The sequence below is a fragment of the Mustelus asterias genome, unplaced genomic scaffold (assembly GCF_964213995.1).
Source record: "Mustelus asterias unplaced genomic scaffold, sMusAst1.hap1.1 HAP1_SCAFFOLD_2591, whole genome shotgun sequence".
NCBI classification, from domain to species: Eukaryota; Metazoa; Chordata; class Chondrichthyes; order Carcharhiniformes; family Triakidae; genus Mustelus; species Mustelus asterias.
Genome location: NW_027592536.1, coordinates 27,512 through 51,644, shown reverse-complemented (window position 1 = coordinate 51,644; position 24,133 = coordinate 27,512). Strand labels below are relative to the sequence as shown.

Genomic DNA, 24,133 nt, shown 5'->3' with positions numbered 1-24,133 from the left:
GGTAGAGGGAGGGGAGGCGGAGGGAGGGGAGGTAGAGGGAGAGGAGATAGAGGGAGGGGAGGTGCAGGCAGAGGAAGTGGAGGGAGAGGAGGTAGAGGGAGGGGAGGCGGGGCGAGAGGAGATGGAGGCAGGGGAGGTGGAGGGAGCAGAGGCAGAGGGAACGGAGCTGGAGGGAGAGGAGGCGGAGGGAGCAGACGTGGAGGTAGGAGAGTTGAGGGAGAGGAGGTGGATGGGGGGAGGCGGATGGAGAGGAGGTGGAAGGAGCGGAGGCAGAGGGAGGGGAGGTGGAGGGAAGGGGTGGAAGGAGAGGAGGTGGAGGGAGGGGAGGCAGAGGGAGGGGAGATAGAGGGAGGGGAGATAGAGGGAGGGGAGGCAGAGCTGGAGGTGGAGGGAGAGGGGGTGGAGGGAGGGGAGATGGAGGAAGGAGAGGTGGAGGGAGGGGAGGTGGAGGGAGGGGAGGTGGAGGGAGAGGAAGTGGAGGGAGGGGAGGCAGAGCTGGAGGTGGAGGGAGAGGGGGTGGAGGGAGGGGAGATGGAGGAAGGAGAGGTGGAGGGAGGGGAGGTGGAGGGAGGGGAGGTGGAGGGAGGGAGGGGAGGTGGAGGGAGAGGAAGTGGAGGGAGGGGAGGCAGAGGGAGGGGATGGAGGGAGGGGGTGGAGGGAGGGGATGGAGGGAGGGGGGTGGAGGGAGGGGGTGGAGGGAGAGGAAGTGGAGGGAGAGGAGGTGGAGGGAGGGGGTGGAGGGAGAGGAAGTGGAGGGAGAGGAGGTGGAGGGAGGGGGTGGAGGGAGAGGAAGTGGAGGGAGGGGAGGCAGAGGGAGGGGATGGAGGGAGGGGATGGAGGGAGGGGATGGAGGGAGGGGATGGAGGGAGGGGTGGAGGGAGGGGTGGAGGGAGGGGATGGAGGGAGGGGGTGGAGGGAGGGGGTGGAGGGAGAGGAGGTGGAGGGAGAGGAGGTGGAGGGAGGGGAGGCAGAGGGAGGGGATGGAGGGAGGGGTGGAGGGAGGGGTGGAGGGAGGGAATGGAGGGAGGGGGTGGAGGGAGGGGGTGGAGGGAGAGGAGGTGGAGGGAGAGGAGGTGGAGGGAGGGGGTGGAGGGAGGGGAGGTGGAGGGAGGGGCGGAGGGAGGGGGTAGAGGGAGAGGAAGTGGAGGGAGAGGAGGTGGAGGGAGGGGGTGGAGGGAGAGGAGGTGGAGGGAGGGGGTGGAGGGAGGGGATGGAGGGAGGGGGTGGAGGGAGGGGATGGAGGGAGGGAAGGTGGAGGGAGGGGGTGGAGGGAGGGGATGGAAGGAGGGGGTGGAGGGAGGGGATGGAGGGAGGGGGAGGAGGGAGAGGAGGTGGAGGGAGGGGGTGGAGGGAGGGGGTGGAGGGAGGGGGTGGAGGGAGAGGAAGTGGAGGGAGGGGGTGGAGGGAGGGGATGGAGGGAGGGGGTGGAGGGAGGGGGTGGAGGGAGAGGAGGTGGAGGGAAGGGAGCGAGGTGGAGGGAGGGGAATAGGAAGCGAGGTGGGCAGTGGGACGATGGGGGCTCACACTGTGTATTCCAGGACAGAAACAGAGAGGTCTGATTGGAAAGATCATCACCCTGAGTTGGGAATTGGTGTGTGGAAGTGTGACGGAAAGAGGAAACAGCACATTCCCTATTGGATAGAAGATTATACAGTGGGGAGAATTCCCCCCAATCCAACCACATTGTTGACCTGTTATCGTCAGTCTGTCATTGCTGGATGACATCACGAGGACTGACCTCACCCAGAGAATGGGATGCACTCGGACTGAATGAAGAATCTGATCTGGAGGATTAGAAACATACAAGCTGGGAGCAGGAGGAGGCCATTCGGCCCTTCGAGCTGCTCCACCATTCATCTTGATCATGACTGACCATCGAATTCAATATCCTGATCCCCACTTCCCCCCATATCCCTTGATCTCTTTAACCCCAAGAGCGATATCTAATTTCTTCAAATCAGACAATGTTTTGGCCTGAACTATTGTTCTGGTTGGGTGAATGGTCTTGTGTTGTTGGGATCAGGGTGTGGCTGTGCTGATAACCAATAACTAACACCAGAGGCGGCCACTGATACGACATCATTTCCTGGAGATAGCCAATGGGATGCTTACCCTGTTTACCGGGGAGCCCTGGGTCACCTGGAGTTCCCTTCACCCCCTCAATCCCGGAGTCTCCCGGTTGTCCACGTTTACCAGGTAGCCCAGGAATACCTGACAATCCTGAAATGGAACACATGGGGTTAATGTCGGACCGTCAAGAAACATGGACACTCTCCATTTCACACACGGCAGTGAGAGATTACTGACCTTTGAACCCCTGTTGACCAATCCCACCCTTGCGACCTGGATGTCCTGGAATGTTGATCGTGTCCCCTTCATCACCTGTGGGGAGGGGCGGGAAGAGGAGATGGGGAGGGGGATGGGGGTGGGGGATGGGCAGGAGAAGGGGCAGAGGGAGAGGTGGAGGGTGGGCGGCAGGGGGTGGGGTGGAATGGGGGAGGAGCAGGGCAGAACATTGCTGAGTTAGTATAGAATCATAGAATCATAGTATAGAAGGAGGCCATTTGGCCTGCACCGACAACAATCACTTTCCCAACCCTATCCCCGCAACCCCACGTATTTCGACTCCTAATACCCCCTGACACTAGGGTCAATTTAGCATGGCCAATCAATCTAACCCGCACATCTTTGGAGTGTGGGTGGAAATCGGAGCACCCGGAGGAAACCCACGCAGACAGAGAGAAGGACTCACACTTCATAGTGGAGTGATGTGGGACAGGGTTACAACACTCTCCGACTGTACTCATTTATTCCCAACTCATCTTCAATCTGTCCCCAGGTTCACACAGAAAAACAAGGGGAGGCCATTCAGCCCCTCAAATCTGATTCAGCATGACATCATGAATAATCTAACGCCAACCTTCTCTCCTGAGTTACGGAAAATGTGACTATCCTCTGACTCAACAAATATCCATCAATCAGAGTCCTGTAATTTTTACCTGGCCTTTCACCTCAGCAGCGCTTTGGGGGCCCGTGCCCTGATGAAAGGTCACTGAAAGGTGAACTCTGTTTCTCTCTCTCCATGGTGAGTATTACCAGCTCTTTCAGAGCTCCCTCTCTGTGTGAGCAAATGGTTCCCGACATTCCCCCAGACAGCCTGGCTCCTTGTTCTGGATTCCCCCACTCTCCCTAGTCCCCTACCAGGGGAAATCGTTTCTCGCTATCGACCCTATCGAATTCTTCATCCATCTTAAACACACGAGTAAGGCCACCCATTAATCTCTCTTGTCACATTTGTGACGTTAGTTGACCTTTAAGAGATTTATTTTAAAATCATTCTCTCACAGCCTCAGCTGTGTGAGTTGCAGAGTTGGATGGAGAGGATGTTTTTTAATTGCGATGTCAATAGATTCAAAAGGCTTTGTTTGCTTTAACTCTGGGTTGTTTTACAATCCTGCATTGTTCGGGAGACTGTCATGTGTTTTTGGATAGTTTTTTTTCCTTTCCAGTGAGTTTAAGGTTTCATTTTCTGCTTGGCTGCAGTTAGAGTTGAGTTTTAGAAGGGACAGCAAACTGGAAAGAAGTGTTTCTCTCTCTCTCTCTCTGTTGTTTTGGAAATTCTGCTGATGATCTGAAAGCAAGGTCTTGCCTTTCTGAAAGGGGAGGCGGGGGGCCGGGGGGGGGGGGGGGGGGGTGGGGGGCGGGCGGGAGGCGGGGGGGGGAGCGGGAGGCAGGGGGCCGGGGGGGGGAGGCGGGTGGCGGGGGGCCGGGGGGGAGGGAGGCGGGGGAGGGGAGGTGGGAGGCGGGGGGCCGGGGGGGAGGCGGGAGGCGGGGGGCTGGGGGCGGGGGGGGGAGGCGGGAGGCGGGGGGCCGGGGGGGCGGGAGGCGGGGGGGGAGCGGGAGGCGGGAGGGGAGGTGGGAGGTGGGGGGCCGGGGGGGGGGCGGCGGGAGGCGGGGGGAGCGGGAGGCGGGAGGTGGGGGGGAGCGGGAGCGGGAGGGGAGCGGGAGGCGGGGGGCGGGGGGGGAGGCGGGGGGCGGGGGGTGAGGGGGGCGGGATCTGCTGTTGGTGGCTTACCCAGAGTCCCGGGTGTTTTGTGAAGCTGTTCTGACTTCAAACTGTTCCGAGTCTATCCAGAGGGCGGCACGGTAGCACAGTGGTTAGCACTGCTGCTTCACAGCTCCAGGGACCTGGGTTCGATTCCCGGCTTGGGTCACTGCCTGTGTGGAGTTTGCACATTCTCCTTGTGTCTGCGTGGGTTTCCTCCGGGTGCTCCGGTTTCCTCCCACAGTCCAAAGAATGTGCGGGTTAGGGTGGATTGGCCATGCTAAAATTGCCCTTAGTGTCCTGGGATGCGTAGGTTAGAGGGATTAATGGGTAAATATGTGGGGGTAGGGCCTGGGTGGGATTGTGGTCGGTGCAGACTCGATGGGCCGAATGGCCTCTTTCTGTGCTGTAGGGTTTCTAAGAAGATTCTAAGAGAACTGCAAACTTCATCCAAAGGACTCAAGTCCAGTATCACGTGAGCATTAGTCTTTGTTGTGTTAAAACTGTGAAAATGGTCTTTTGTCTCCAGGATGGGTTTGATTGGACCACATTAGATATATTTGTTAAAGGTCACACATTATAATGGTTTTGTTTCTTGTATGTAATTGATAAGAGTTATTGCTAATTTTCTTCATATACATGTGAACTATATTCTTAAATAAACTTTGTTTGATAAAAGCTCCCTCGTGGGTCACTTGAATCAGACCTGAAGTGAAACATCTCATGCTTATCTGAGCCAAATTCAAGATGCAAAACTTATGATTCAGGCAGGTTTGATAAAACACTCCAGAGTTGCTAACCTGAACTACAACACACTCAAAACCCAACAATGAGAGATCCCAAAATTGATTGAAGAATGTAACTCACGTTGTTCAGAGGAACCAGATTCTAAATCTGCCACATGGTTTGTTTTCACTCACCTTTTATCCCAGGGAAGCCAGGATACCTGGAACTCCGCGCCAGCCCTGTTTCCCAGACACACCCTGTAATAAAATAGCCAGAATTAGCAGAGTCAGAGCTGCATTTCCATAGCGCCAGTCACATCACCCCATGTCCATTCATTCTGCAGCCAATGAATTACTTTTAGAAATACAATACCTAGACCAGGAAAACAGTAAACAATTTGCACACAGCAATCTCACACTAACAGCAATGTCAAATGCAGCACTCCCTCAGTACTGACCCTCTGACAGTGCGGCACTCCCTCAGTACTGACCCTCTGACAGTGCAGCACTCCCTCAGTACTGACCCTCTGACAGTGCAGCACTCCCTCAGTACTGACCCTCTGACAGTGCAGCACTCCCTCAGTACAGACCCTCTGACAGTGCAGCACTCCCTCAGTACAGACCCCCTGACAGTGCAGCGCTCCCTTAGCACTGACCCTCTGACAGTGCAGCACTCCCTCAGTACAGACCCTCTGACAGTGCGGCACTCCCTCAGTACTGACCCTCTGACAGTGCGGCGCTCCCTCAGTACTGACCCTCTGACAGTGCAGCACTCCCTCAGTACTGACCCTCTGACAGTGCAGCACTCCCTCAGCACTGACCCTCTGACAGTGCAGCACTCCCTCAGTACAGACCCCCTGACAGTGCGGCACTCCCTCAGTACTGACCCTCTGACAGTGCGGCACTCCCTCAGTACAGACCCTCTGACAGTGCAGCACTCCCTCAGTACTGACCCTCTGACAGTGCAGCACTCCCTCAGTACTGACCCTCTGACAGTGCGGCACTCCCTCAGTGCTGACCCTCTGACAGTGCAGCAGTCCCTCAGTCCTGACCCTCTGACAGTGCGGCACTCCTTCAGTACTGACCCTCTGACAGTGCAGCAGTCCCTCAGTCCTGACCCTCTGACAGCGCGGCACTCCCTCAGTACTGACCCTCTGACAGTGCAGCACTCCCTCAGTACTGACCCACTAACAGTGCGGCACTTCCTCAGTACTGACCCACTAACAGTGCGGCACTCCCTCAGTACTGACCCACTAACAGTGCGGCACTCCCTCAGTACTGACCCACTAACAGTGCAGCAGTCCCTCAGTACTGACCCTCTGACAGTGCGGCACTCCCTCAGTACTGACCCACTAACAGTGCGGCACTCCCTCAGTACTGACCCACTAACAGTGCGGCACTCCCTCAGTACTGACCCTCTGAAAGTGCGGCACTCCCTCAGTACTGACCCTCTGACAGTGCGGCACTCCCTCAGTACTGACCCTCTGACAGTGCGGCGCTCCCTCAGTACTGACCCTCTGACAGTGCAGCACTCCCTCAGTACTGACCCTCTGACAGTGCAGCACTCCCTCAGCACTGACCCTCTGACAGTGCAGCACTCCCTCAGTACAGACCCCCTGACAGTGCGGCACTCCCTCAGTACTGACCCTCTGACAGTGCGGCACTCCCTCAGTACAGACCCTCTGACAGTGCAGCACTCCCTCAGTACTGACCCTCTGACAGTGCAGCACTCCCTCAGTACTGACCCTCTGACAGTGCGGCACTCCCTCAGTGCTGACCCTCTGACAGTGCAGCAGTCCCTCAGTCCTGACCCTCTGACAGTGCGGCACTCCTTCAGTACTGACCCTCTGACAGTGCAGCAGTCCCTCAGTCCTGACCCTCTGACAGCGCGGCACTCCCTCAGTACTGACCCTCTGACAGTGCAGCACTCCCTCAGTACTGACCCACTAACAGTGCGACACTTCCTCAGTACTGACCCACTAACAGTGCGGCACTCCCTCAGTACTGACCCACTAACAGTGCGGCACTCCCTCAGTACTGACCCACTAACAGTGCAGCAGTCCCTCAGTACTGACCCTCTGACAGTGCGGCACTCCCTCAGTACTGACCCACTAACAGTGCGGCACTCCCTCAGTACTGACCCACTAACAGTGCGGCACTCCCTCAGTACTGACCCTCTGAAAGTGCGGCACTCCCTCAGTACTGACCCTCTGACAGTGCAGCACTCCCTCAGTACTGACCCTATGACAGTGCAGCACTCCCTCAGTACTGACCCTATGACAGTGCAGCACTCCCTCAGTACTGACCCTCTGACAGTGCGGCACTCCCTCAGCACTGACCCTCTGACAGTGCGGCACTCCCTCAGTACTGACCCTCTGACAGTGCGGCACTCCCTCAGTAGTGACCCTCTGACAGTGCAGCACTCCCTCAGCACTGACCCTCTGACAGTGCGGCACTCCCTCAGTACTGACTCTCTGACATTGCGGCACTCCCTCAGCACTGACCCTCTGACAGCGCAGCACTCCCTCAGTACTGACCCTCTGACAGTGCGGCACTCCCTCAGTACTGACCCTCTGACAGTGCAGCACTCCCTCAGTACTGACCCTCTGACAGTGCGGCACTCCCTCAGTACTGACCCTCTGACAGTGCGGCACTCCCTCAGTACTGAACCTCTGACAGTGCGGCACTCCCTCAGTACTGACCCTCTGACAGTGCGGCACTCCCTCAGTACTGACCCTCTGACAGTGCGGCACTCCCTCAGTACTGAACCTCTGACAGTGCGGCACTCCCTCAGTACTGAACCTCTGACAGTGCGGCACTCCCTCAGTACTGACCCTCTGACAGTGCGGCACTCCCTCAGTACTGACCCTATGACAGTGCAGCACTCCCTCAGTACTGACCCTCTGACAGTGCGGCACTCCCTCAGCACTGACCCTCTGACAGTGCGGCACTCCCTCAGTACTGACCCTCTGACAGTGCGGCACTCCCTCAGTACTGACCCTCTGACAGTGCAGCACTCCCTCAGCACTGACCCTCTGACAGTGCGGCACTCCCTCAGTACTGACTCTCTGACATTGCGGCACTCCCTCAGCACTGACCCTCTGACAGCGCAGCACTCCCTCAGTACTGACCCTCTGACAGTGCGGCACTCCCTCAGTACTGACCCTCTGACAGTGCAGCACTCCCTCAGTACTGACCCTCTGACAGTGCGGCACTCCCTCAGTACTGACCCTCTGACAGTGCGGCACTCCCTCAGTACTGAACCTCTGACAGTGCGGCACTCCCTCAGTACTGACCCTCTGACAGTGCGGCACTCCCTCAGTACTGAACCTCTGACAGTGCGGCACTCCCTCAGTACTGAACCTCTGACAGTGCGGCACTCCCTCAGTACTGACCCTCTGACAGTGCGGCACTCCCTCAGTACTGACTCTGACAGTGCGACACTCCCTCAGTACTGACCCTCTGACAGTGCGGCACTCCCTCAGCACTGACCCTCTGACAGTGCGGCACTCCCTCAGCACTGACCCTCTGACAGTGCGGCACTCCCTCAGCACTGACCCTCTGACAGCGCAGCACTCCCTCAGTACTGACCCTCTGACAGTGCGGCACTCCCTCAGTACTGACCCTCTGACAGTGCAGCACTCCCTCAGTACTGACCCTCTGACAGTGCGGCACTCCCTCAGTACTGACCCTCTGACAGTGCGGCACTCCCTCAGTACTGAACCTCTGACAGTGCGGCACTCCCTCAGTACTGACCCTCTGACAGTGCGGCACTCCCTCAGTACTGACCCTCTGACAGTGCGGCACTCCCTCAGTACTGAACCTCTGACAGTGCGGCACTCCCTCAGTACTGAACCTCTGACAGTGCGGCACTCCCTCAGTACTGACCCTCTGACAGTGCGGCACTCCCTCAGTACTGACCCTATGACAGTGCGGCACTCCCTCAGTACTGACCCTCTGACAGTGCGGCACTCCCTCAGTACTGACCCTCTGACAGTGCAGCACTCCCTCAGCACTGACCCTCTGACAGTGCGGCACTCCCTCAGTACTGACTCTCTGACATTGCGGCACTCCCTCAGCACTGACCCTCTGACAGCGCAGCACTCCCTCAGTACTGACCCTCTGACAGTGCGGCACTCCCTCAGTACTGACCCTCTGACAGTGCAGCACTCCCTCAGTACTGACCCTCTGACAGTGCGGCACTCCCTCAGTACTGACCCTCTGACAGTGCGGCACTCCCTCAGCACTGACCCTCTGACAGTGCGGCACTCCCTCAGCACTGACCCTCTGACAGTGCGGCACTCCCTCAGTACTGACCCTCTGACAGTGCGGCACTCCCTCAGTACTGCACTGGAAGTGTCGGCTGGAGTTTGGAATGATGTTCTCTTGACTGGGACCTGGAGCCCCAGCCTTTGGGGTGGGTTTGGGGAATGTCAGCCTGTCAGGATGGCTTCATGCGTCAGGTAGATTCCGCTCAGTGCCGGCAATGGGATCAATCTGGAGAAATGGACATTTTCCCTCAAACTCACCTTTTCTCCAGGCATCCCCGGGAACCCACTAATCCCTGGAGGTCCGGCTGTTCCCGGCTTTCCTTTGCTTCCGGGTTCTCCTGGCTCTCCCAGTGATCCTTCAACACCTTTCTGTTGCCCTGGAAATCCAGGAGGACCTGGATGTCCGAGATTTCCTGGGTATCCCGGCATTCCCTTTGTCCCTGATCCAAACAGACAACGGAGACATCACTCAGCCGGATAGTCCCTTAACTCAGAGATAAAGCAACAACCTGCATTTATATAGCACCTACAACTTGGTGACACATTTCATCACGCTTCACAAAAGCATAAATTATACAGAATTTGACCAAAATCTTGCGGGGGTAGGAGGGGGGAGAAGATGGGGCGAGGAGGGGGGAGGAGGTTGGGGGGGGGGAAAGGAGGGGGAGGAGGGAGGAGGGGGAGGAAGTGGGAGGGGGGAGGGGGAGGTGGTGAGAGAGAGGGGGGGAAGGGGAGGGGGGGGGAGGGGGAAAGTGGGAGAGGGAAAGGGGGAGGGGAGGGGGAAGGGGGAGGGGTAGGGGGAGGGGTGGGGGGAAGGGGGAGGGGAAGGGGGAAGGGGGCACGGGAGGGGGAGAGGGGAGGGGAAGGGGAGAGAGGGAGGGGAGGGGGAGAGAGGGAGTGGGAGGGGGAGAGGGGGCGAGAGGGAGGGGGAGAGGGGGAGGGGGCGAGAGGGAGGGGGAGAGGGGGAGGGGAAGAGAGGGAGGGGGAGAGGGGGAGGGGAAGGGGAAGGGGGAGGGGGGGGGAGGGGGAGGGGGGAGGTAGAGGGGGAGGGGGGAAGGGGGAGGGGGAGGGGGAGGGGGGAAGGGGGTGCAAGGACACTGAGGGGGTTAGTCTCAACGGTAGGAATTTTAAGCTTAAGGGGTTGTTGTTCTGGGAGCCAATCAGCAAGCGTCAGGTGTTTATGTGAGGTTGCCATGGCTTCATCTCGAGGTAACCCGTGTCCGAGGCTCATTCCTCTGTGCGCCCTGTTCATTTTGGAGGATATAATAATGAATGAATTGATTATTCGAATTGAGTGTGAGGAGCGAGGCCGAGGGGGGAGTTGAAGATTTGCACTCTGTTCCGGAAGAAAAGTTCATTAAAACAATCTCAGCAGTTTTAAACAACAATCATTTTCCTAATTAGCTGGAAAAAAGTCCCTGAGGTTGAGGCAGCCGGATTGGTCTTTCAATCAGTCACAAAGTAACAATCAGTTTCCAAGGGGGGCAGGGTGGGCCTGGGTAAGATGCTCTTTCGAAGAGCCAGTGCAGACTGGATGGGCCAAATGGCCTCCTTCTCCACTGTAAGGATTCTGTGGTTCAATCCCTGCAAATTTCTCCTTTTCGGGCAAAGGGCTTCCAGCGCCCTCTCAGGGAGTGTCCTCCAGATCACAACAACTCGCTGTCAAAGAAATTCCCATTTCCACCCAAAGCTGGAGATGTTTTAGTTAAACAGCGGCGCGGGCTGGGTGAACACTGGACAATGTGGACAGCATTCAGCTTTGTTCCAAACTTCAGAGGCAATGGGCACAAAACCAAACAACAGCAACAATGATCAAATTTCACATTCCAGACATACTGTACCTCTGGGACCGACAAATCCAATTCCGCCGGGATTCCCATCATTTCCCTTGTCTCCCTTCACTCTCCCCAGCATGATATACCCAATCGATGGTGCTGGGCCTGGAGGGCCCGTCGCTCCCCGGTCACCTGTGATTATCAATAAAACATTGTCACTCTGCAACAACCTGTCAATGGCACAAAACCTCAGGAAGGGATGTCAACATCTTGCAGTGTCCACCGTACAGAGCAGGACATTGGGTGAGTTTAGTTTCTTTAGCGTGTACTGATAAGAAATGTATTTATATCATGTTTCTTATGAGGGGTATGTTTAAAATTCAGCTTCAGTTTACCTGGTGCCAATCTGTCTGCAAACCAGGTCGCTCCAAGCTGAGAATGCAGGAGAATAATTGATTCTAGATAGTGGGGTGTTTGTTTTCACCTGAGCGAATGTGCTTTTGTTTCTTCCCCGAGGGTTTCAAAATAGGGTTGAATTCAAATGATTGACAGGAGACAGAGTCATGTGAAGGGGTGGAGCTCAGCTTGCAGGGCAAAACAGTTTAGTTTCTGCTTGATCCTGAAAGAAGCAAGAGGTGTTTTTCTCTCTCTCTCTTTGGAGGCTTCTGTTTGAGTGTCAGAAGAGGGATGTCTCTCGGTATATCTCTCCAAAAGTGTTCAAAGGCATGAGGATCGGTAGCCCACATACCAGCACGTAAGCCGGTGAGCTGCTCACTGATTGAGAAGAGGAGCTTCAGTCTACAAGAAGAATATTGCTTAAATTAGAACTAACAGAGATAAGTTAGCAGTTAAGAATTGTATCTTGTCATGTTTAAGTATTCCAGTTTGTACAAGTTAATTGATTTTGTTAAACTGTGTTGTTAACTAAAGTTTGTTTGAATAAAAGCTTCCTAGTGGTTATATAGAATCACCCTGGAGTGAAACATCTTATCCTCACACTAACGCCAAAATCAAAAATAGTTGGGGTCTCGGCTAACTTCAGAATACACCTCGGAGTTTCTTGGTCCCTGACAAGTATGTGACACAATGTGACTGTACGACCTTGGGCCAAAGCTGTGGAAGGGACTGTCACTGACAAATGGACATCTCCAGACACAACAGAGGATGTTCAATCCAGATGTAACAGACACACTGGGCACAGTCTATCATCCCCATGAAAGACAGATGTCATCGCTTGGCTCTGCTCCTACAGCACATCAATTACATCCGTGTATAACGTATTTCAAATCTTTCATTCTGCTCTCGGTAACCCCTCTCCACATCCTCTCCCCCAAAACCTCTCAGGCTCCTTCCAAAGCTCCAGTTTGGATCCAATGCTCACTCTTCCCTCTATCCGTGTCTGGCCTAAGAAAACCTCTTTGTTTTGATTTAGTCGTGGAGATCAACATGACATTCGAATAGATTCCAGACACAAGTCGCTGTATGAATTGATTCGTATCAGGGTAGTGACGGAGGTGTGGATTATACAGCGGCCTGCGTGTGTGGATAAAGAGGTATATGTTAATGTACTGAATGAGTGAAGTGGAGGCTCAGGATTCCGGGAATGTGGATCAGGGACCTTGATATCCATTGAATGGGAAATGGGAAATGCCATAATCTGTTGGAGTTCCAGAGTTTGGGAGAGTTCTCTACAGGATGGCTGGTCCTGAATTATAACTCGGATTCAGACAAAAAAGCTTCAAAAACCCAATAGATTGAATTGTGCAGAATTTAAGCAAGAACCTTTGATCCTGAACTTTGCAAAATGTTGTTTTAAGGTGAGATTGCCATCAGTTAAAGATCTCTGTTTAATAAACAAGAGAGCAGAACTCTCTGTCTGGGCACAGTCGATATTCGCTGCTGCTGTACACAATGGAGGGGGTTAAAATTAGCCTTCAACGTCTTTACAAAGAACAAAGAACAGTACAGCACAGGAAACAGGCCCTTCGGCCCTCCAAGCCTGTGCCGCTCCTTGGTCCAACTAGACCAATCGTTTGTATCCCTCCATTCCCAGACTGCTCATGTGATTATCCAGGTAAGTCTTAAACGATGTCAGCGTGCCTGCCTCCACCACCCTACTTGGCAGCGCATTCCAAGCCCCCACCACCCTCTGTGTAAAAAACGTCCCTCTGATGTCTGAGTTATACTTCGCCCCTCTCACCTTGAGCCCGTGACCCCTCGTGATCGTCACCTCCGACCTAGGAAAAAGCTTCCCACCGTTCACCCTATCTATCCCCTTCATAATTTTGTACACCTCTATTAGGTCTCCCCTCATTCTCCGTCTTTCCAGGGAGAACAAGCCCAGTTTACCCAATCTCTCCTCATAGCTAAGACCCTCCATACCAGGCAACATCCTGGTAAACCTTCTCTGCACTCTCTCTAAAGCCTCCACATCCTTCTGGTAGTGCGGTGACCAGAACTGGACGCAGTACTCCAAATGTGGCCTAACCAGCGTTCTATACAGCTGCAACATCAGACTCCAGCTTTTATACTCCATACCCCGTCCTATAAAGGCAAGCATACCATATGCCTTCTTCACCACCTTCTCCACCTGTGCTGCCACCTTCAAGGATTTGTGGACTTGCACACCTAGGTCCCTCTGTGTTTCTATACTCTTGATGGCTCTGCCATTTATTGTATAACTCCCCCCTACATTAGTTCTTCCAAAATGCATCACTTCGCATTTATCCGGATTAAATTCCATCTGCCATTTCTCCGCCCAATTTTCCAGCCTTTCTATACCCTGCTGCATTGCCCGACAATGTTCATCGCTATCCGCAAGTCCAGCCATCTTCGTGTCATCCGCAAACTTGCTGATAACACCAGTTACACCTTCTTCCAAATCATTTATATATATCACAAATAGCAGAGGTCCCAGTACAGAGCCCTGCGGAACACCACTGGTCACAGACCTCCAGCCGGAAAAAGACCCTTCGACTGCTACCCTCTGTCTCCTGTGGCCAAGCCAGTTTTCTACCCATCTAGCCACCTCTCCTTGTATCCCATGAGCCTTAACCTTCTTAACCAACCTGCCATGAGGGACTTTGTCAAATGCCTTACTGAAATTCATATAGACGACATCCACGGCCCTTCCTTCGTCAACCGTTTTTGTCACTTCCTCAAAAAACTCCACCAAATTTGCAAGGCACGACCTCCCTCTTACAAAACCATGCTGTCTGTCACTAATGAGATTGTTCCGTTCTAAATGCGCATACATCCTGTCTCTAAGAATCCTCTCCAACAACTTTCCTACCACGGACGTCAAGCTCACTGGCTTATAATTACCCGAGTTATCCCTGCTACCTTCTTAAATAACGATACCACATTCGCTATCCTCCAATCCTCAGGGACCTCACCTGTGTCCAATGAAGAATCAAAGATTTCAGTCAGAGGCCCAGCAATTTCACCTCTCGTCTCCCTGAGCAGTCGAGGATAGATGCCATCAGGCCCTGGGGATTTGTCAGTTTTAATGTTACCTAAAAAACCTAACACTTCCTCCCTTGTAATGGAGATTCTCTCTAACAGGTCAACACCTCCCTCTGAGACACTCCCAGTCAACAAGTCTCTCTCCTTTGTGAATACCGATGCAAAGTATTCATTTAGGATCTCCCCTATTCCCTTGGGTTCTAAGCATAATTCCCCTCCTTTGTCCCTGAGAGGTCCGACTTTTTCCCTGACAACTCTTTTGTCCCTAACATATGAATAAAATGCCTTAGGATTCGCCTTAATCCTGCCAAGAACATTTCGTGACCTCTTTTTGCCCTTCTAACTTCCCGTTTGAGTTCTTTCCTACTCTCTCTGTATTCCTCCAGAGCTCCATCTGTTTTCAGTTGCCTGGACCTAACGTACGCCTCTCTTTTCTTTTTGATCAGATCCTCAATTTCCCCAATTTCCCAGCTCTCGAATCCTACCTTTCCTAGCCTTCCTTTTTTACAGGCACATGCCTATCCTGCAGCCTTATCAATAGTTCCTTAAAAGACTCCCACATGCCAGACGTGGACTTACCCCCGAACAGCCTCTCCCAACCAACATCCACCAATTCCTGCCTAATCCGGCTATAGTTAGCCTTCCCCCAATTTAGCACCCTGCCCGTAGGACAGCACTCATCCTTGTCCATTACTATCCTAAAGTTAACAGAGTTGTGGTCACTATTTGCCACATGTTCCCCTACCGAAACTTTGACGACCTGACCGGGCTCATTTCCCAGAACTAGGTCCAGTATAGCCCCCTCTCTAGTCGGGCTATCTACATACTGTTCCAAAGAACCTTCCAGTACGCATTTTACAAATTCTTCCCCGTCCAGACCCCCAGCCCTAAGCACTTTCCAGTCTATACCAGGGAAATTGAAGTCTCCCACTACAACAACCCTATTTTTTCTACACATATCCAGAATCTCCTGACATATCCGTTCCTCCACTTCCCGTGGGCTGTTGGGTGGCCTGTAGTACACCCCCAGCATAGTGATTGCACCTTTCCTGTTTCTGAGCTCCATCCACAGTGACTCGTTACATGACCCCTCTAAATTGTCCACCCTCTGCACCGCGGTAATATGCTCCTTAACTAATATCGCTACTCCCCCACCTTTTTTAGCCCCTCCTCTGTCTCGCCTAAAACACTTATACCCCGGAATATTCAGCTGCCAGTCCTGTCCCTCTTTTAACCATGTCTCCGTCACCGCAACCACATCCAAATTCCGCGTAAGCATTAAGGCCCTAAGTTTGTCTGTCTTACCTGTTACGCTCCTCGCATTGAAGCAGATGCACTCCAGACCTCCAGGCCCACTCAGGTCATCCTCCTCCAGAGTGCTCCTCTTCTTAGCTAGCCTTGCCCTGGCCCCCAGCTCAACCCCAGCCTCAGTACTTACTGACCTCCTGTTTTAATCCCCACCCCCCTGCCACACTAGTTTAAACCCTGCCGAAACACTCTTGCAAAACTCCCAGCCAGGATATTTGTGCCTTTCCAGTTAAGGTGTAACCCATCCTTTCCGTACAGGTGCCATCCTCTCTTGAAGACTTCCCAATGATCTATGAATTGGAAACCCTCCCTCTTGCACCAGTCCTTTAGCCACGCGTTCAATTGTAGAATCTCCCTGTTCCTGGCCTCACTAGCACTAGGCACTGCGGGCAGTCCAGAGATTGCTACCCTGGAGGCCTTATCTTTTAGCCTAGCACCTATCTCCCTGAATTGCTCTCGCATGACCCCCCTGCTCTTTCTACCTACGTCATTTTCACCAATGTGTACAATTACATCTGTTTGATTACCTTCCCTTTTTAATATGCTTCCTACCCTCTCGGAGACATCCAGTACCCCGGCACCAGGGAGGCAGACTACTATCCTGGAGTCTCGTTCGCGCCCGCAGAACCGTCTGTCCGTGCCTCTAACCATCACATACCCCACCACTATTTGTCTCCTAATCCCCTTCTTTCCCTTCTGGGCCTCTGAGCCTGTCTCTGTGCAGGCGATCTGGTCCTCGTGGCTTACCCCTGGAGGGTCATCCCCCTCCACAGAATCCAAAACAATATACCTATTTTGGAGGGCAACCACAGGGGATCTCTCCACTGACTGCTCACTCCCTTCCCCTCTCCCATCTGTTGCCCAGCCCTTACTATTATGGGAGACTGCCACTGGGGTACTTTCTGGTACATCACCCTTATGACTTTTACCCTTCCTAACTGTGACCCACTTGTCTTCCTTCTGAGGCCCCGGAGTGACTACCTGCTTATAACTTCTATCTATTATTTTCTCCTTTTCCCTGACTAAACTGAGGTCATCGAGCCGCAGCTCCAGCTCCCTTACACGGTCCCTCAGGAGTTGCAGTTCCATGCATCTGGCACAGATATGGACCTCCGGGAGGCAAGTCGTCTCCAGGAACTCCCACATCCCACACCGAATGCAGCAAACTGGCCTCCCACTCATACCTGCCATTTCCTTTATAGTTTTGGAAAAAAACAACAACAACCTTCCTTGCCTCCGCCTGTTTTCCCCAGAGCCCTGTGAGCCAAAGCCCTTATAGCTCTCACTCTGCTCCCTGCTCACTCCACTGCCCGCTCCCGACGCTGCCCGCTGGATAGTGCGGCCTGCTTTTAAACCTCCCGCGCGCTGAAGAAAAAACAAATTTACCTCCCAGGTCACCCCGCGTCCGGCCTACTTCCAGTTTTCCATTAAAGTTAGTAACAAAGAAACCCCCGTGAAAAAGTAAGTAATAAAAGTCGATCTCTTACCCTTTTCACTCTAGCCTCAAATGGCTCCTCTCTCTCTTGGGTTTACTGGGTTTTAATTGGGGTGGGATTATTCTTTTTTTATGAAGGAATTACCACACAAACTAACTCGGAATATGGATCACTCACCTTTGACCCCTCTCCTGCCAGTCTGACCCTTGATTCCTGTAATTCCCGGCAATCCCGAATCCCCCTTCAAGCCTGTGATGCCGTATCGCCCTTTCACTCCCTTCACTCCAGGAAATCCTGCCATTCCCGGTGAACCCTTCACACCTAATAGAATAAAAACGCAATCACATCTCAGCGAAAGACTCCAGCAGGAACTGACACCAGATTGACATCATTCACACCACTGGCATATCATTAATAACAGACAGATCTCGAGGTAAAAATATGGCAGCTCTCGGATTCATCCTCATAATGTAATACCCCAGTGTGGGGTGTGGGGATGGGGGGCTATAGTGTAAATACCCCAGTGTGGGGCGTGGGGATGGGGGGCTATAGTGTAAATACCCCAGTGTGGGATGGGGCTCTAGTGTAAATACCCCAGTGTGGGGCGTGGGACAGGGCTATAGTGTAAATACCCCAGTGTGGGGTGTGGGATGGGGGGGCTATAGTGTAAATACCCCAGTGTGGGGCGTGGGATGGGGGCTATAGTGTAAATACCCCAGTGTGGGGTGTGGGATGGGGGCTATAGTGTAAATACCCCAGTATGGGGTGTGGGATGGGGGCTATAGTGTAAATACCCCAGTGTGGGGTGTGGGATGGGGGCTATAGTGTAAATACCCCAGTGTGGGGTGTGGGGATGGGGGGCTATAGTGTAAATACCCCAGTATGGGGTGTGGGATGGGGGCTATAGTGTAAATACCCCAGTGTGGGGCGCGGGATGGGGGCTATAGTGTAAATACCCCAGTGTGGGGTGTGGGATGGGGGCTATAGTGTAAATATCCCAGTGTGGGGCGTGGGATGGGGGCTATAGTGTAAATACCCCAGTGTGGGGTATGGAATGGGGGCTATAGTGTAAATACTCCAGTGTGGGGTATGGGGATGGGGGGCTATAGTGTAAATACCCCAGTGTGGGGTGTGGGATGGGGGGGCTATAGTGTAAATACCCCAGTGTGGGGTGTGGGATGGGGGGGCTATAGTGTAAATACCCCAGTGTGGGGCGCGGGATGGGGGCTATAGTGTAAATACCCCAGTGTGGGGCGTGGGGATGGGGGGCTATAGTGTAAATACCCCAGTGTGGGGCGCGGGATGGGGGCTATAGTGTAAATACCCCAGTGTGGGGATGGGGGGCTATAGTGTAAATACCCCAGTGTGGGGTATGGGGATGTGGGGGGCTATAGTGTAAATACCCCAGTGTGGGGTGTGGGGATGGGGGGCTATAGTGTAAATACCCCAGTGTGGGGTGTGGGATGGGGGGCTATAGTGTAAATACCCCAGTGTGGGGTATGGGGATGGGAGGCTATAGTGTAAATACCCCAGTGTGGGGTATGGGATGGGGGCTATAGTGTAAATACCCCAGTGTGGGGTATGGGGATGGGAGGCTATAGTGTAAATACCCCACTGTGGGGTATGGGGATGGGAGGCTATAGTGTAAATACCCCGGTGTGGAACTGGGAAACCCTCCAGCAAGAAACATTTATCAGTTTTGTACCTAAGTCTCGGAAGTGTAAAGAGAATAGCTGTGACGTTATAAGCTGCAGTTTTTAGTTTGTTCGCTTCTCATGCTGAAGGGATTTTGCTGTAAACAGCAGGGTTTTGGTGAATATACATTTTTTTCCAAAGGTTCAGGAAGAGCAGGACATTACTGGACCTCCTCAATCATTCCCCGTCACTGAGTGACGACAGGATGATAAGATTCTTCACACACAATCCGCACTCACTGTGTCCAATGGTGAACTGGGAGACCTGGGTGCACATGAAGCTAGTAGAATAATTGTCTAACTTCGCTGCTTGCTACTTAATAAATCTTTCCAGAAATTCCATCACTGTCCAGTCTCTTCTTACCTGACTGGTTACATCTTCCAAACCCACCATCGCTACCAAGTGGAAGGACAGGAACAGCCGATACCTGGGAACACTACCCCCTGCAAATATATCGCCGTTCCTTCACTGTCCCTGGGTCAAAATCCTGGAGCTCCCTCCCTAACAGCACTGTGGCTGTACCTACACCACACGGACTGCAGCGGTTCAGGAAGACAGCTCACCACCACCTTTCAAAGGGCAGTTAGGGTTGGCCAGCGACACCCACATCCCAGGAAAGAATAAAAAGTCTCAAAAGGACAAGTTAATATTGAGTGAGTAATGACTCACAGAGTTCGAGTTTAAACCCCAGCCAAAAACTACCAATAATCTCTGGAAACTTTACACTTCAATGCACGGATGGATTTTAGAAGAAAGATGAATTCTGGGTGAACAGACAACCTGCTTCAGACATTTCCCATTATCACCTTACCCTTTAGACCATCGAGTCCTGGCAGCCCATCCATCCCAAAAGAGCCAGGAGATCCAGGGAATCCTGGATCTCCAAATGGACCCTGGACACCGGGAATTCCCGGCAAACCTTTCATTCCAGCTGGGCCTGGAGGACCTCGGTCACCATGATCCCCCTGAAAGCCACGAGAGCCTGAAACCAAAGAAAGCATCATTACTGAGGGGAAGCGGGGGAGAGGAGGGGGAGGCGAACAGGAGGGAGAGGAGGGGAAGGGAGAACATAGAACATAGAACATAGAACATTACAGCGCAGAACAGGCCCTTCGGCCCACGATGTTGCACCGACCAGTTAAAAAAAAAAACTGTGACCCTCCAACCTAAACCAATTTCTTTTCGTCCATGAACCTATCTACGGATCTCTTAAACGCCCCCAAACTAGGCGCATTTACTACTGATGCTGGCAGGGCATTCCAATCCCTCACCACCCTCTGGGTAAAGAACCTACCCCTGACATCGGTTCTATAACTACCCCCCCTCAATTTAAAGCCATGCCCCCTCGTGCTGGATTTCTCCATCAGAGGAAAAAGGCTATCACTATCCACCCTATCTAAACCTCTAATCATCTTATATGTTTCAATAAGATCCCCTCTTAGCCGCCGCCTTTCCAGCGAAAACAATCCCAAATCCCTCAGCCTCTCCTCATAGGATCTCCCCTCCATACCAGGCAACATCCTGGTAAACCTCCTCTGCACCCTCTCCAAAGCCTCCACATCCTTCCTGTAATGTGGGGACCAGAACTGCACACAGTACTCCAAGTGCGGCCGCACCAGAGTTGTGTACAGTTGCAACATAACGCTACGACTCCTAAATTCAATCCCCCTACCAATAAACGCCAAGACACCATATGCCTTCTTAACAACCTTATCTACTTGATTCCCAACTTTCAGGGATCTATGCACACATACACCTAGATCCCTCTGCTCCTCCACACTATTCAAAGTCCTCCCGTTAGCCCTATACTCAACAGAGGGGGAGGGGGAGGAGGGGGAGAAGGAGGAGGGACGGGAGAGGAGGAGGGAGAAGAGGAGGGAGAAGAGGAGGGAGAAGAGTAGGAAGGAAAGAAAGAAGGAGAGGAGGGAGAGGAGGGGGATGGACAGGGGGAGGAGGAAGAAGAGGGACAGGAGGGAGAGGAGGGAGAGGGGGGATGGGGAGGAGGGGGGATGGGGATGAGGGGGGGATGGGGAGGAGGAGGGAGAGGGGGGATGGGGAGGAGGGAGGGGGAGGAGGGAGAGGGGAGGATGGGGAGGAGGGAGAGGGGGGATGGGGAGGAGGGAGAGGGGGGATAGGGAGAGGGGGATGGGGAGGAGGGAGAGGGGGATGGGGAGGAGGGAGAGGGGGTTGGGGAGGAGGGAGAGGGGGATGGGGAGGAGGGAGAGGGGGGAATGGGGAGGAGGGGGGATGGGGAGGAGGGAGAGGGGGGATGGGGAGGAGGGAGAGGGGGGATGGGAAGAGGGAGAGGGGGGGATGGGGAGGAGGGGGGATGGGGAGGAGGGGGAGGGGGGATGGGGAGGAGGGAGAGGGGGGATGGGGAGGAGGGAGGGGGGAATGGGGAGGAGGGGGGATGGGGAGGAGGGAGAGGGGGGATGGGGAGGAGGGAGAGGGGGATGGGGAGGAGGGAGAGGGGGGATGGGGAGGAGGGAGAGGGGGGATGGGGAGGAGGGAGAGGGGTAAGGGGGGAGAGGGGGGATGGGGAGGAGGGGGGGATGGGGAGGGGGGAGAGGGGGGGATGGGGAGGAGGGAGAGGGGGGGATGGGGAGGGAGGGAGAGGGGGGATGGGGAGGAGGGAGAGGGGGATGGGGAGGAGGGAGGGGGGATGGGGAGGAGGGGGAGGGGGGATGGGGAGGAGGGAGAAGGTGGATGGGGAGGAGGGAGAGGGGGATGGGGAGGAGGGAGAGGGGGGATGGGGAGGAGGGAGAGGGGGGGATGGGGAGGAGGAGACGGTATTAAATTAACAAAAACATGTTTGTGCAGAGATGAATGGCAGGTTCGAAGATTGGAAAGAATAATGAGGAATGAACGAGAGTATGAGAGAAAGCTAGCCAGTTTCGATACAGATTTAAATAAGAATGGAGTTCACGCGGTGAGTGCTGGTCCCACAGAAAATGTGTCGGCAAAATTGGTAATGGAAAATAAGGGGATGGTGGATGAATTGAACAGGTGTTTTGCATCGGTCTTTACTATAGCGATATGAGTAACGTTCCAGAAATAGCTGTACCTCAGGAAATGGAAAGGAGGGAGAAATTCAGAAAAATGACAGTCACCAGGGAAGTGGTACTGAGCAAATTGTTGGGGCTGCGGGTGGACAAATCCCCGGGTCCAGATGGACTTCACCCTGGGAACTTGAAAGAAGTGTCTAGTGAGACAGTTGGTGCATTGGTTTAAACTTTCCAAAATTCCCAGGATTCGGGGAAGGTTCCATTAGATTGGAAAATAGTAAATATAATTCCTGCATTCAAAACAGGAGGGAGAGAAAATGCAGGAAATGACAGGGCAGTTCGACTAACATCTGTCGCAGGGAAAATGTTAGAAGTTAATATTAAAGATGTTCCAGCAGGGCACTTGGAAAAGTTCAAGGCAATCAGGCACAGTCAACATGGTTTTGTGAAAGGGAAATCATGTTTCGCACGGTGGCACGGTGGTTAGCACTGCTGCCTCACAGCGCCAGGGACCCGGGTTCAATTCCGGCCTCGGGTCACCCTCTGTCTGGAGTTTGCATGTTCTCCCCATGCCTGTGTGGGTTTCCTCCGAGTGCTCTGGTTTCCTCCCACACTCAAAAGATGTGCGGGTTAGGTGGATTGACCATGCTAAATTGACCCTTGGTGTCAGGGGGGTTAGCAGGGTAAATACATGGGGTCATGGGGACAGGGGCTGGGTGGGATTGTTGTCGGTGCAGGCTTGATGGGCCGAATGGCCTCCTTCTGCACTGTAGGGATTCTATGATTCTATTCTAATTTACTGGGGTTCTTTGAAGGAGACAGATGTGCTGTTGTTACAGGGGAACCGGTGGATGTATTGTACTTAGATTTCCAGAAGGCATTTGATAAGCAGTCACATCAGAGGTTATTGTGGAAAATAAAAGCTCATGGTGTAGGGAGTTACATATTGTAACAGGTTGAAGATTGGTTCGGTAACAGGGAACAGAGAAATGGGACATTTATGTAATGAGTGCAGTGTCACAAGGATCGGTGCTGGGCCTCAACTGTTTACCATTTATATCAATGACTTCGATGAAGGAACTGAGGGTATCGATGCTACATTTGCTAATGACACAAAGATAGGAAAATAAATTGTGAAGGGGACGTAAGGAGGCTACAAAGGGATTCTGACAGGCAAAGTGAGTGGACAAAGATCTGGCAGGTGGAGTATAATGTGGGAAAATGATTTTTAAAAATAAGGGTCATTTATTTAAGACAGAGATGAGTACAAATCTGTTCCCTCTCGGACGGGTGAGTCTCTGGAACTCCCTTCCTCAAAAGGCAGTGGGAGCAGAGAGTTTGAATACTTTAAGGTCGAGTGAGATAGATTCTTGATAACCGAGGGGGTGAAAGGTTCTCAGGGGGAGGGGCAACGTGGGGTTGAGGTCACAGTCAGATCAGCCAATGATTATATTGAAATGCTGAGCAGGCTCGATGGGCCAAGTGGCCTCCTCCTGCTCCTGATTGGTTTGTTGGTATGGTCCAACCTGGTGCCTTGTTAACTCTTGGAAGATCAGGCAGGGGGATCTCTGATGCTCGAGACACACAAGGCGATGGACAATGTCGAGTGTGGCCTGTCTGAGGAATAATACTCTCCCTTCTCAATGCCTGCAGTTTGACAATTCAAACAAAGCTAATTCCCACCACCGAACCGCTATTACACAGGATGAACATTTTAGAAATCATTGGAGAACGATCTGGAGAGAACGTATTATACACAATGGCAGCACAGAGAATTCAAATTCAGTTCATTAAAACGAATCAGGAAGTTACCATAAAACAACCAGAAACTCAACTCCAACTGGCCTGATGTCCACTACCCGAAGGTGCCACCTAGTGCTGCAATCGAGGAACAGCAACTCGCCAGAGTCTCACAAAGTGTTCAATAATCCAAACACTTGTGAGGCTGTGGAACTGAGATCGAGGAAAAGGGGAAACTCTCGGCATCGCAGAGTCTGACAATGGAGTATGTTTGAAAAATGGTCACAATCGTAACAGGAAAACAGCAGTTATTTCACACACAGCAAACTGCCAGCACGGACAGAGAAAACATTCACACTCACTCACTGTTCACACTCACTCGCTGTTCACACTCACTCGCTGTTCACACTCACTCGCTGTTCACACTCACTCGCTGTTCACACTCACTCGCTGTTCACACTCACTCGCTGTTCACACTCACTCACTGTTCATACTCACTCACTGGCTCTGGTTTGCAATAATAATCGTGAATCTTTAAAATACATCTGGGAGGCTGCAGTTTAATGACCTATCGGAAAGACAGCAAATCTGACAGTGCGGCACCCCCTCAGTACTGACCCTCTGACAGTGCGGCACCCCCTCAGTACTGACCCTCTGACAGTGCGGCA

General features: G+C 53.3%; 1 protein-coding gene across 1 annotated transcript in view; it reads right to left on the bottom strand.

Annotated features, from left to right (window-relative positions):
• Positions 1–2,157: 2,157 nt before the first annotated feature.
• The window catches only part of LOC144489836 (uncharacterized), a gene marked incomplete at its 5' end in the record, with an annotated part of 45,334 nt that continues 23,358 nt past the window's right edge, over positions 2,158–24,133 (bottom strand). The window contains 7 exons of the mRNA XM_078207679.1: positions 2,158–2,220; positions 2,308–2,382; positions 4,966–5,028; positions 9,300–9,481; positions 10,883–11,008; positions 17,203–17,346; positions 19,532–19,702. Coding sequence (XP_078063805.1) covers positions 4,969–5,028; positions 9,300–9,481; positions 10,883–11,008; positions 17,203–17,346; positions 19,532–19,702 — 683 coding nt within the window. The remainder of the gene's footprint in view (positions 2,221–2,307; positions 2,383–4,965; positions 5,029–9,299; positions 9,482–10,882; positions 11,009–17,202; positions 17,347–19,531; positions 19,703–24,133) is intronic.